The sequence below is a fragment of the Diabrotica virgifera genome, chromosome 3 (assembly GCF_917563875.1).
Source record: "Diabrotica virgifera virgifera chromosome 3, PGI_DIABVI_V3a".
Taxonomy (NCBI): domain Eukaryota; kingdom Metazoa; phylum Arthropoda; class Insecta; order Coleoptera; family Chrysomelidae; genus Diabrotica; species Diabrotica virgifera.
Window position 1 is genome coordinate 87,297,908 of NC_065445.1, and position 15,032 is coordinate 87,312,939.

The 15,032-nt window shown below is 34.1% G+C and overlaps 1 protein-coding gene across 2 annotated transcripts in view; it reads right to left on the reverse strand.

The window, feature by feature from the left end:
• Nucleotides 1–15,032, reverse strand: part of LOC114330527 (DDB1- and CUL4-associated factor 6) — a 76,727-nt gene that overhangs the window by 40,139 nt on the left and 21,556 nt on the right. For both annotated transcript variants that reach the window (XM_028279880.2, XM_028279879.2), the window contains exons 4-5: nucleotides 295–449; nucleotides 82–233 (exon numbers count right to left, since the gene is read on the reverse strand). In XM_028279880.2, coding sequence (XP_028135681.1) covers nucleotides 82–233; nucleotides 295–449 — 307 coding nt within the window. The remainder of the gene's footprint in view (nucleotides 1–81; nucleotides 234–294; nucleotides 450–15,032) is intronic.

A 15,032-nucleotide genomic window follows, 5' to 3' on the forward strand; every position in this document is an offset into this window, starting at 1 on the left:
AAAAACGAACTCCATGTACAGACGGCTTAAGTACATTTAAATCAAACATATATTTACATATATTTATATAAAGATATTTACCAAAACATTAAATAAGTAGAGGTAGTTAGAGGAGTAACTAACGAGCATGTCTTGCCCATCTCTACTATAGCTGAGAGATGTTATTCTGTAGTGTCTTTCGTTCTCAAAGTGTGGCGCCACAAATGTACAGAAAGGTTGGGCCAGTAGTTGATCTATAATAAAACAGACAAACAACTAGCAAACTAAGTAATACGCACGGGATTAGATCTATACCTCCTCTTCGTAGATATCTTCTGTCATATACTCGCACCGATGAGTCTGCACAACCAATGGCTAAATGGTCTGAAGATATGGGACTAAGGGCTAAGGCTGTTACGGCCCTTTGACAAGAAATTAGTATGTCGTCTCTGCAACGTGCCTTGTGGCAACTGAAAGGTAATAGTAATCATAAAAAGTGATACAATTTTATTGTTCTATATGTCAACCATATTTGCACTATTGTATACAAGATGTTACATTAATGTCCAAATATTTTAACAGCAAAATCTTGATATCAAAATATGACAATTTAACTGTAATCGATTAGATAAAATATCGCTTACATTAATAAGTTACATGGTATTTTATTTAAATATTACAAAAAAAGCCAAACTCACAACACTACAACGAGTTCCGTCTGATAAGCCTTATGAATTATGCAGTAAAAGTCCCATTAAAAGTCGTACATAATCGAATCTATAGACAGTGCGAAAAAATCATCGGAGACGATCAGTTTGGATTCAGAGCCGGCATGGAAACTAGAGAAGCCCTTTTCAGTTTACCAGTTCTCGCCCAAAAATGCTACGACTAAACAGAAAGATATATTTATATGCTTTATAGACTTGGAAAAAGCATTGATAGAGTAGACACGACCTACTATTAGAACGCTTGCAAGAAGTCGGTTTAGATGGAAAGGACATCAAATTACTAAAAAACTTGTACTGGAACCAAAACGCCAGAGTTAGGATCGATGGTTCCACATCTGCAGAAGTAGAAATTGGGAGGGGAGTTAGACAAGGATGTGTTCTGTCAGCCCTGCTGTTTAATCATTACTCTGAGTTTCTATTTAAAGAGGCACTGGAGGATTCCAAGAATGGAGTCAAGGTGAATGACATACATATCAACAGCATCAGATACGCCGATGATACGGTGTTGATGGGGATTCCAACTTGGGTTTACAACGACTCATCGACAAGACCAATTCGACCTGTGAGCAATTTAGTATGAAAATAAACATTAAAAAAACCAAAGTGATGTCAAACCGAAAAAACCAAAACGTACCTCAACCTTACACAATCAATGGGCACATTTTAGAAAAGGTCTATAGATTTAAGTACCTGGGATGTTGGATCGATAGCAGCCTAAATCCTGATCTAGAAATAAGATCGAGAATAAACAGGCCAGAAAATCTTTCTAAAAAATCAAAAAACTGCTTTGTGATTCTCGAATAAAACTCGAAATTCGACTACGTTTATCAAAATGCTCTGTCTGGTCGACTCTTATCTATGCAGTTAAGACATGGACCCTTAAAACATCAACCGTAAATAAATTGAAGGCCTTCGAAATGTGGGTCTACCAGAAAATACTCAAAATTTCATGGACAGCGCATACCTCAAACGAAGAAGTGCTGCATAGAATAGGTAAGGAAAGAGAACTTTTCAACACAGTGAAAATTACAAAAACATCATACTTAGGCCACATACTGAGAAATAATAAGTAACCAATACGCTCAATTTATATTGGAAGAAAAAATCGAGGAAAGAGAAAACTAGGAAGGAAAAGACTATCGCGGCTAAGAAACATCCGACAATGGACATGGCCAAATTTTGAACAGCTCATAAGAACAGCTTGCTAATAAGAAGCGTTTACAATTGTAGTAGCCAAAGCCAACCTCCATTGATGAGAGGGTACTTTAAGAAGAATTTAAAATGGTTTATGATCATTATTTTAACATGATCTGATGTTTCTTTATCGTATATTGCAGTAATTTCAAGTTTAAAACACATCAAATTATAGGTAGTAATAAAAAAAGAGTTTCTCGCTATCACCAAAACTGGATGATAGGGGCATGAGAAGAGATATTATTATTTCTATAATATAGATTTACTTTTCAATATATTTTTACGTACATAACGTACTATCGTTTGGTAAGGATAAAGTCATTACTTTTCGAGATATTTAAAGTTAACATAGACTGTAAAATTATTATGTTTCCAATATTCCTTTATCATGTCGATGGTTTTTGTTTTTCTAATTAAACTTTATAATTGATGTTTACGCATTATGACTAATATTTAACAAAGAAAGCAGCGGAACCGTTACAGGTATGCAGTATGATTAAACATAACTTAAACGTGACTGCACGTTGATTTGTTTTTATGTATATTTATCATGCCGATGGTTTTTATCATGAATTAGCATGCATTACGTCATTTAAAATGTACAATGACTTTTTAAGGATTATGATTAATTGATGGATTCGACTGTTACTTGATGGAAATTTATTTTATCTAACAATAAAACAATGAAGTTATTTCGTGATATGGGAATAACTTCGAGATAGAATTGAACATCATTAAACAAATCGCAGTAAACATAGGGTACACGAACAAACAAATTACAGTAAAAAATGGCTACAACGAACAAAAAATTCATATTTTAAACCAAAAACTGTATAAGAAAGCCCTGAAATTAGTCTTGCCACTACCACAGCAAAAAACCCAGCACCTTCTGTTCTATCACATATCAAGATATCAACAAAAATAGCCAAACACATAAAAAAGAACAAACACCAGGTTTCAGAACTAACAACAACTTAAGCAAATACATTAAGAACAATAAGAACCAAAATGAAAAGCGATTACAGAGTGGTGTATACAAACTGATATGTGGTGACTGTCCAAAAACTTTACATCGGTCAAACTGGCAGAATCTTTGTCAAACGGATAGCAGAACACAAAAGGGCTTTTAGACGAAGCAACGAAGCACTAAAAAGCCCAAAACCTAGGAATTTTGTGCAGTAAAATGAATCGTCATGCAACTTTTTGCATTCGATTAGAGAGAATGTCAGGCAACTTTGTGAACTAAATTCATCTAGGGCAAAAATTTTTGTGCATAAGAAAATGCATTTTAAAAGTGCATCCTGAAGAGGTGAAAGTGAAAAATTTAGAACTCGGGAAATATTGATGGAAATGAGTTGAATTTTTATACTCGGGGGGTTTTGGGGAACGCTGAGCACGAATTTCATATCGGCGATAGTCTCCAAGGTACCTGGTGCCCACGGTGGAACTCGTCGCCTAGAGTTTTATGTTATAATCATTAAAAATCAGTCAGTATCCATTACTCGGGGGGTTTTTGGGGTCGCCGGCCATGAATTTAATGTTGGCGATGGTCTCCAAGATACTGGTGCACAGGATGGAATTCGTCGCCTGGAGTGTTATGTTATAATCATTCAATATCAGTCAATAACCATTACTTTGAGGGTTTTGGGGGTCGCTGAACAAGAATGTCATGTGGTCGATGGTCTGGATATTCTGTTATAATTATTCCAAATAATTTAAAACCACTACTCGGGGTGTTTTGGGGGTTGCTGAGCACGAATTTCATGACGGCGATGGTCTCCTGTTCACCTGGTGCCCAGAGTGGAACTCGTCGCCTGGAGTTTTATGTTGTAATCATTCAAAATCAGTCAATAACCATTACTCTGAGGATTTTGGGGTCGCTGAACAAGAATTTCATGTGTTCGATGGTCTCCAAGGTACCTGGTGCCCAGGGTGGAACTCGTCATCTGGAGTTTTATGTTATAACTATTACAACATTTAAAACCATTACGCGGGGGGTTTTTGGGGTCGCTTAGCACGAATTTCATGACGGCGATGGTCTCCAGGGCACCATGTTCCTCGGAGACCATCGCCGTCATGAAATTCGTGCTTAGCAACCCCCAAAACCCCCCGAGTAATGGATATTAACTGATTTTGAATGATTATAACATAAAACTCCAGACGAGTTCCATCCTGGGCACCATGTACCTTGGGGACCATCGCCGACATGAAATTCGTGCTCAGCGACCCCTAAAACCTTCAGGGTAATAGTTATTGACTGATTTTGAATGATTATAACATAAAACTCAAGACGACAAATTCCACACTGGGCTCCAGGTACCTTGAAGACCATCGCCAATATGAAATTGGTGCTCAGCGACCCCCAAAACTCCCCGAATAATGGTTTTAAATGATTTGTAATAATTATAACATAAAACTCCAGACGACGAGATCCAGCCTGGGCTCCAGGTACCTTGAAGACCATCGCCAACATGAAATTCTTGTTCAGCGACCCCCAAAACCCTCAGAGTAATGGTTATTGATTGATTTTGAATGATTATAACATAAAACTCCAGGCGACGAGTTCCACCCTGGTCACCAGGTATCTTGGAGACCATCGCCAACATTAAATTCGTGGCTGGCGACTCCAAAACCCCCCCGAGTAATGGATATTGACTGATTTTTAATGATTATAACATAAAACTCTAGGCGCCGAGTTCCACCGTGGGCACCAGGTACCTTGGAGACCATCGCCGATATGAAATTCGTGCTCAGCGATCCCCAAAACCCCAGATTATAAAAATTCAACTCATTTCCATCAATATTTCCCGAGTTCTAAATTTTTCATTTTCACCTCTTCGGGATGCACTTTTAAAATGCATTTTCTTATGCACAAAAATTTTTGCCCTAGATGAATTTAGTTCACAAAGTTGCCTGACACTCTCTAATCGAATGCAAAAAGTTGCATGACGATTCATCTTACTGCACAAAATTCCTAGGTTTAATGCTTCGTTGCTTCGTCTATTTAACAATAGAAAAACAGATTCTACATACGCACTTCACCTTCTAGATCAGGGGGTCCCAACTGGTGGTACGCGTACCACTGGTGGTACGCGGGAAGATTTCGTGTGGTACTCGTCGCGTGGGTAAAACAAACGAAATTAAGATTACTCTCCTTAATCTGTGAAGATATGGGTGGCAGGTTCAAAACTATTCTGTTTCATACAAAAGTGAGATGGTTTAACAATTATTATATTTATTGTTGACTTGATAAAAAGCTTGGAAAAGTGAATAAATAATTAAATTTAAAGTGATATTAGTTATTTAATTAAAATATTGCCAATGGACATGTTTTGATAGTAAAGTAAATATATTTCTAAAAAAATTAGGATCGGGGTGGAATTCCTTCCATTCCATGCCTCCCGATGTTTGGTGGTACGCTAAAATCTTCAAAATATTTCAGGTGGTACGCAGTTTCCAGAAGATTGGGAACCCCTGTTCTAGATCATAATCATTCTTTTAATGAATAGTATCAAATTTTTCATATTCAAAATAAAGACCTTAAGCTATCTTTATTAGAATTTATTAAAATGGAAAATGGAACGATGGAAAATTCCCTGGTCCTGGTGACATCCCTGCAGAATTAGTGAAAGCCGGTACAGACAAACTCGAAGAACAGCTAAGAAAACTCTTCCAAGACTGCTTAAATGGTGCCAAATTACCAAAAGAATGGAAATTATCTATCATGTCAACCATCCACAAAAAGGGCAGCAAGGAGCAATGTGAAAATTACAGAAGAATTGCGGTAAACAGCACAATACGTAGGATGTATGGGAAAGTTATTAAGAACAAAATAGAAAATGACTATAGCGATTACGAAGCAGAGGAGCAAGCTGGCTTTAGAGCTGGGCGGTCCACAGTAGACCACCTGTACTCTATTACGCAAGGTATTGAGAAACAGTCGTCAATAAAGAAGTTCACCTGGTATACGTAGACTTACAAAAAGCATATGACACTGTGCCTCTCAGCAAACTATGGTCAACCCTACATCAAACCAATATTAAACATGGTCTTATCAAAGCAGTCCAAAGTCTGTATAATGGAACGACTGCAAAAATTAAAACTGGATCAAGGATGTCTGAGGGATTTAAGGTCACGAAAGGATTGAAGCAGGGTTGTTGTATTTCGCCTACCCTTTTTAAAATTTATCTGGAACAAGCACTCAAGCTGTGGAAAAGAAAATGTAATGCCATGGAAATCCCTCTCAATGACGACAACACTATACAATTTATGTTTCGCTGATGACCAAATTCTGATTGCTCAGGATCATAATGACTTGAGTTACATGACGCGGAAGCTAATGGCAGAATATAACAAATGGGGTCTCGAAGTCAACATTAAGAAAACTGAAGCCATGTGTATTGGAGGAACAAAGCAGTCCATTACATTAGACGATGGGGTAGGAATTAAACACTGCGATGAATACAAGTACCTGGGCATGAAGATAACTCAAGATGGAACACTCGATGCTGCTATAAAAGACAGAAACATACAGGGTAGAAAAGCCATATCCATGATGAACGGCATTCTGTGACTTCTGGAGAAGAGCAGCAGGCAAATCAAGAAGAGATCGGTATACCAAATGAGAGAATACGAGAAATGATGGGAGTCACACATACAATAATTTATGACATAAAAACAAAACAACTAGTATGGTACGGCCATGTACAGAGAATGACAGATGACAGGATCCCTAAACAGATTTTGGCGTGGATACCACAAAGGAGAATGAAAAGAGGAAGACCAAGAAGCTGGAGGGAGGGAATCCAAAAAGAACTAGAGGAAAGAGAAATTCCTTCAGGTCTATGGCTAAACAGAGAGGAATGGCGGTTAGGAGTCGGAAGGCGTCGCGTCGAAGAACGCTGTAAACCGGTAGTATAGTCCAAGTAATGAAACTTTTCACCTCGCAATTTTTACAGAATGGATCGATTTGCTTGAAAGTTTGAGAATAAGTAGTGGATAGTCCAAGGATCAAAATCTATATGATGCTGAAAGGCGCTTGTACCATGGGGGTGGTTGCCGCCCCATATCGGGGGTGGAAATTTTTTATTATATTTTGACCGTAAAAGTTGATAAAAACGTTCATTCTGAGCAAGAAATGTTCTATACATTTTTTTGATAAAATTAATAGTTTTCGATTTATTCGCTATCGAAAGTATTAGTTTAATTCGAAAAAATCAATATTTTTCGATAAACTCATTTACGATTCACTCAATTTTTGCCGTAGAAAAAATTTTTTCAAACCAAATTCTTGGGAATCAAATAACCTACAATTTCATATTTAACATTTTTTGTATCTCTGATGCTAATCTTTCTATTCTAAAGAAAATGACATTTTTTATTAAACTACAAAAATTTCTTATTCGCTTTTAACTCCAGTTTTTTTAAAACTAATCATTCTAAGCCAGTCAAACTTCTAGAATCTATTACTAATACATAAATAAAGAAGAATGAGTAAGGCCAATGACTAAAAACACCCCTAACTTACATTATTATGCTTCCAATTGGATTTCTCCTTTTTTTTTTAAATATATTGATTTTTTAACCTTAACTTTTTTATTTTTTATGATAGAAGGTTTGGTAAAAAAAAATTTTGTAGGTTTTTACAAGATCTATAAGCTTATTAATATTAAATCTTTTTAAAATCCTCAGTCGCAAAAAGAGTTGACTTTGAAAGGGATGGTAAAGGTGGTTTTTGCATGTTAATACAAGATTTAATTGTCAATAGCTCACTCAATTTATGCCGTAGAAAAAATTTTTGCAAATCAGGTTCTTGAAAATTAAATAAGCTACAATTTCATATTTAAACATTTTTTCGTATCGCTGACGCTAATCTTTCTATTCTGAAGAAAAAGCCATTTTTTCCAAACTACAAAAATTCGTTATTCGCTTGTAACTCCATTTTTTTTTAAACGAATCACTCTAAGCCGGTCAAATTTCTAGAACCTATTAATAATACATAAATAAAGAAGACCAAACAAGGTCAATGACTAATTTTAATTAGAGTGGTGATTAGGGGGTTGCTTCTGATCACTTTTTCGGTGAAAAAAATAGGGACTGACATTCTTTTCATTATAAGTCACTTAATTTTTGAGCTAGATACTTTTTTTTATTTCTTGAGATAGATATTTTTATATAGTTTAAATTAGTTCGAACAAGTTATCCTCGAAAAATGCATAGTTTTCCCGTCTTTTGGCTTTGAAACTACAATATTTAGCATTTGACGAAGAATAGCTAAATATAATAAAGTATAGCTCGATTACTATTGGTCTTAAAGAAAATAAAAAAACGGTTTTGTTTATTTTTGCAAAAGGTACATTTTTGTTAAGTAAAGTTGTTTTGATAAAATGAAAACTTTTGGAGTTACTTGCAGAAAACTTATTAAAACATTGACTTTTCGATATAAAACTAAAACTTTCGCTAGCGAATAAATCGTAAACTATTAATTTTATCAAAAAAATGTATAGAACGTTTTTTGCTTAGAATGAATGTTTTTACCAACTTTTGCGGTCAAAATATAATAAAAAATGTACACCCCCGAGATGGGGTGGCAACCACCCCCATGGTAAAAGCGCCTTTCGGCATCATATAGATTTTGATCCTTGGACTATCCACTACTTTTCTCAAATTTTCAAGCAAATCGCTCCATTCTGTAAAAATTACGAGGTTTTGTACCATTTTAAGCTTCATTACTTGAACTAGTAGTAGTAGTATGAAAATTAATAAATTTAAATGATTAAATTTAACATATAGAACAGTCAACAGAACAGCTACATATATGCACTAACACATACTAATCTTTAACCAAAAAACATTTTCTGCATTTTAAATATTACAGAAACAAAAGTTTAAAATATGATTTGTAACTTAAAAATAATTTTATTTAAGTATTATGTTTATATGGGATTGAACCACAATTATTGGTGTAATGAAAATTACATTTTTTCTTAAATAGGTACTACTGTTTGATGTTTCTATTTATGTAGGTGTCTTTTCAAAAATACACATACAGTCTAGATCTTATAGGCCACAGCAAGTGTGTGGTTGAAAAAATTGTTTGAGGGTGATGTGTGTTCTAGAGATGTGTTCCTAGAGATGCGTGTTCTTGTATTGTGTGTTGCATATGTGTCGTATATGAGATTGTCGATTATTTGTTCATACGTATCTGAAAAACGAAAAACTAAGACCCTACCATTTTAGCTCTGTTCAAAACGTAGTGCCAAATAATGATTGAATTGCCTTGTAAGTAAATAATCTGTAGTTTCCTACTTGAATACAAAAATTACGTTTTTTTTGGTCTGTAACTGTAACTCAGCAAAAACTAATATTTTTGTGTCAATTGAATTGGATTAAGTCGTCATATTTTGACATCAAAATTATGCAATTAAAGTAGTTGAATACATTAAAGAAGCACCATGTACATATAAAATGATTATATTTGAATGATTCATATTTTTCTCAATGACTTTCATTGCATATTTTCATTGATAAAACTATGAAACTGTAGACCACCTCGTTATAATCGCTACAATAGCAAGGACATCCATATCTTAGATATTACAATATTTTAAACAAGAATCGAATTATAGTGGACAATTCATTAAAAAACTTACTACAATAAAAAAGTAAGTTGAAGAATACAGACACAAAGATATCAATAATTCGAACGAACGAAATTTATTTTTAATATTGTTAATCTTAAAAGTAAAACTTTTCGTTCGTATTTAGCAGATGCAGCCACGGCATCCATGTCACCATGATCTTTCGTTTGTGGACAGAGGCCGGCGGCCTGAATTTTGGTGGTTCAGAGAGAATCAAATATGCGCTTTCTGAAGAAACCCTAAGCGCCGGACTCCACTTGCGATTTTCTAGTCGCGCGATTGTTTTGTCGCGAATGTGTTCAATCTTCGCGACAAAACAATCGCGCGACTAGAAAATCGCAAGTGGAGTCCGGCGCTAACGAGGGTTGAAACTAGTTAGAGTGCTTTTGACGATCTCTGAACTAACTAAAATAAGACGGCTCTTGTTCGGTTCACAACGAAATGATTATTTATTATTATTATATCAATAACTGTTTATTTATTAGAACTCATTGGAATATAGGAAAACAGTCACTAAACAAAATTGCGCTAAATAAAATTAGTCAATAAATTTCACAAAGTTTAATTAATTAGGTTACTATTTTTGAGACTGAAGCAAATTATATGCAATGAATATCTAAAGAAAACTGATATAGGGCAGTCAATGAGGGTCTTTGGCTCCGAATTCCATCCTACTACATCGATTTACTTGATATTTTCACAGTAAGTAGGGAATAGCTCAAGAAACAAAGTCTGCCCTATGCCGATGTGCGCCTTCTTGGGGGTGGTTCCCACCCCTTCTCGGGGGTGAACAATGTTTTGGTTAAAATAGCCACGGAAGAGGCTAGAGAACCTAATTTAAACAAAAACTGTTCTATAATTATTTTTTGAAAACTCAATACTTTTGAGTTATTCGTGGTTGAATTTTGGCCATTTTCATTGAAAAATGACACCTTTTCGGACGGATTTTTACGAATACCTTAAAAACTATGCATCTAACAAAAAAACTATATAAAATATTTCTGTAGGTTATAAAAAAACAAAGAGATTCATTCCTTTATAAATCTTCTAGTTAAAATACAAAGAGGGATATAGTAGGTAAGAAGAGTTTGTTTTTTTTACTGCATGCTCAAATCGGTGTATTCAACTTGAAACAACAGAGAAACTGTTTTTAGGTGTATAATGATACTAATAACTTTTGTAGTGCTTGAAAAGACCTTTAAAATGATCAATACTAAATGTCGATTATATTCAAACTAAGCGAGATATTCCGCAAAAAAGTTGATGACTAATTTATTTTACAAAGAAATGAAAAGTATATTTAACCCCGCATTCATCAGAATTTAAATACATCATTTTCCTTCTATAATACTTTTTATTATAGTGTTATTTCTATGTTCAAAAAGTTGGACTAGATTAAAATGAATGGTTTTTGAAAAAAAATAAGATCAAATTATAGAGCGCATTTTTAAATTTTCTTAAAAATCTTCCTTTTCCTCGATGTAACTCGAAAAATATAAGAGATACGAAAAAAAGATACCACACAAAAATGTAGGGCTTTTTCAGATAAAAACTTCCTTTTTATTTTTCATTGCTGTATATCTTATCATTTTCATGGAGAAAAAGGAGGCCTACAAAAGGTATTAGTAGCATTATACACCTAAAATCGACCGTTTCTCTGTTATTTCAAGTTGAATACACCAATTTGAAAATGTACCAAAAAACAAACTATTTTCACCTACCATATCTCTTTTTGTATTATAACTAGAAGATTTATGAAGGCAAGTGTCTCTTTGTTTTTTTATAACCTAAAAAATGTTTAATATAGTTTTTTTCGTGAGATGTATAGTTTTTAAGGTATTCGCAAAAAACCGTTCGAAAAGGTATTATGTTTCAATGAAAACGTCCAATTTTTAACCACGAATATCTCAAAAAGTATTTTGAGTTTTCAAAAAAAAATTATAGAACAGTTTTTGCTTAGAATTAGGTTCTCTAGCAAATTCCGTGGTAATTTTAACCAAAAATGTTTCCACCACTAAGAAGGGGTGGGAACCACCCCCAAGATAAAAGCACACATCGGCATAGGGTAGACTTTGAATTAGGAGATAAGGCTAGGCCCAAAATTTCATTAAAATCCATGCAGTAGGATAGAATTCGGAGGTAATATCCTATTCTTGCTCCCATTGACTGGCGTAATATTTATAGTAAAATTTGTGTAGTAATACGGTAATATTACCACTGTTTAAGGGTACGGCCAGGCTTGTGAGCGATTTTTCTCGAGAGATAAATTGTGGACGACTGAATTACAAAAAATATTCTTTCTACTAGCGTGCAAAAATGTCTACTTTCGAGCACGCATTTTAGTTTAGAAAGTTTCACTTTTTCGCACGCGTGTTACTTTTCCGCACGCGTGTTACTTTTCCGCACGCGGTTTTTACTTTTCCGCACGCGTGTTAATTTAGGTATGTTAATATGGCCTTAAAGTAATTATAATACATGCAATAAACTAATATTTAGATATTATTTACTAATTTATTTCAAATATATCTTATTGTGTTCCTGTTTTAATGAAATTAACGCGACAATTCGATGATATAAAATTATTTTGACATAATATTCGAAAGTCAAATCGGTAGACAATAACAGTCGTTTTGAATCATCGTCATGGAAACCAAGATCGTCGTCATGCTAACTAATTATATTCAAAGTTTGGTTTTGACAACCTTGTCAAAGAATTAATTTGTGTATGTATTTTCATATTAATTAAATTAATTGATTAAGATTTGGTAATTTTTTAAAGACTCTTAAAAAAATATTGTTCCTAACTCTTGCAGAAAGTCTCTTTTCCGCACTCGACTGCTTGCCGAACTCCTGCTTCGCGTCGTTCGGCAAACTGCAGTCGCGTGCGGAAAAGAATGACTTTCTGCACTTGTTAGGAAAATAACTATTAAACCCAATGAATATTGAAAAAAAGTCTAAGTTTTAATTTTTAATCTAATATAGTTGAGTTTTTTAACCAAGAGGAGTAAACTAAAAAGACAGATTCACATCCAAGAAAGTTACTAGAAAAGTCACCAAATTCATCTTCTTTTTTCGTTGATCATATCACCTTTCGATGATAATTCATACATATTATACAGGGTGTAACGAAAATACAGGTCATAAATTAAATCACATATTCTGTGACCAAAAATAGTTCGAATGAACCTAATTTACCTTAGTACAAATATGCACATAAAAAAAGTTACAGCCCTTTGAATTTACACAATGAAAATCGATTTTTTCGAATATATCGAAAACTATTAGAGATTTTTTATTGAAAATAGACATGTGGCATTCTTATGGCAGGAACATCTTACAAAATATTTATACTTAAATTTGTGCACCCCATAAAAATTTTATTGGGGTTTTGTTCCCTTAAACCCCCCCAAACTTTTGTGTACGTTCCAATTAAATTATTATTGTGGTACCATTAGTTAAATTTAATATTTCTAAAACTTTTTTGCCTCTTAGTATTTTTTCGATAAGGCAGTTTTTATCGAGTTGCGGCTTCTTTTTTAATATGTTTACATAAAAATTTTATGGGGGTTTTGTTCCTTTAAACCCTCCAAATGTTTGTGTATGTTCCAATTAATTCATTATTGTGGTACCATTAGTTAAACACAACGTTTTTAAAACTTTTTCGCCTCTTAGTTTTTTTTTCGATAAGCCAGTGTTTATCGAGATGCGGCTTCTTTTTTAATATATTTACATAAAAATTTGATCAGGGTTTTGTTCCTTTAAACCCCCCAAATCTTTGTGTACGTTCCAATTAAACTATTATTGTGGTACCATTAGTTAGTTAAACAGAATATACTTTTACTGCGATATCATTAGTTACACACAGTGTTTTTAAAACTTTTTTGCCTCTTTGTATTTTTTCGAGAAGGCACTTTTTATCGAGATGTGACTTCTTTTTTAATACGGTTCAAAATATACCTAAAAATGTAAATTATAAATAAATTTTCATATTATTACAAAGTCTCCATAATCGTACTTAGCCATATACAAATATGTGGTGGATTTGACAAATATTCAAAATATCTCGATAAAAACTGACTTTTCGAAAAAGTACTAAGAGGCAAAAAAGTTTTTAAAATGTTGTGTTTAACTAATGGTATTACAATAATAATTAAATTGGAACGTACACAAAAGTTTGGGGGGGTTTAAAGGAACAAAACCCCCATAAAATTTTTATGGGGTGTCCAAATTTGACTATAATTTTTTCTTAAGATACTACTACCATAAGAATGCCACATGTCTATTTTCAATAAAAGATCTCTTATAGTTTTCTATATATTGGAAAAAATCGATTTTCATTTTGTAACTTCAAAGGGCTGTAACTTTTTTTATGTGCACATTTGTACTAAGGTAAGTTAGGTTCAATCGAACTATTTTTGGTCCCAGAATATGCGATTAAATTTATGACCTGTATTTTTGTTACACCCTGTATTATACTAACACATCGCTAAAGAGTTCTAAAAACAACTGTTTTTATATAAAAGTAGACTAAAAATCTAAAAATTAAAGGAATAATGCAGAAAACACAAAAAATCGCCGATATACTTAATTAACCTATAAAATGACAGAAGTGCCAAAATTTCATAAATGTCATTAGTGTCAAAATTTAATAACAGTGGAGTAAACTTGCCTGCGGTAGAACCAATTAGAAACAAGCATTACGGCGCGGTAAATTTGAATCACTCTTTTTGGTTAAAAAACAAACAATAGCACATAAAATAAAATTTAAAATATTTTTAAAATATTTTATATTCCACCAGATTAAAACCTATTGGGACCATCTTTCTGGTTACCCCTCCGAGGCTTCGAAAAATGCAAGCCAAAACGGATGCTGAAACTAAAGAAGATGAGGAAATTCTAAAATTTGCAATTCACGTCCCATCTGCTCAGCGCGGAAAGTTCCAACGAAAGATGGATCCCTCGAATTTAAATTAAATTTTATTTTACGTGCTATTAGATTAACACTTAGACTTTTTTCTAGCAGATGTCGCTAGGGCATCTCTGCCATTTCGTTCGTTGCAATAGTCAGGACAGCGAGAGACGGTTCCCCAATAGGAAAATAATCAGTGGGAAGACCACGAAAACGATGGAATGACAACTTACTAGAGGCACGTTGAAAAAACAGACAGTCATGTCTATACAAAAAGAAGAAGAAGCGATCCGAGACTGGAGGCCGGGGATTATTTGGTTCAGTCAGAGAACGCTACATATGCACTCCCTGACGAGAGACTAATACATTTCGAAGCCGGTAGGGGTGCTTACGGCGTCTCTTAAAGGCGTAACGTGTGAGAAGCATGGCGAAAACTGATATTTGGATCGCTTTTCTGTGGACATCTTCTCGCTTGTCGCCGCTACATTGTCGTGAACGATTTATTTAGCGCGATAAATCACTCGCAAGCCTGGCCGTTCCCTAATACCTATAATAAACTATCGCTGATTAGAAACGCTCCAC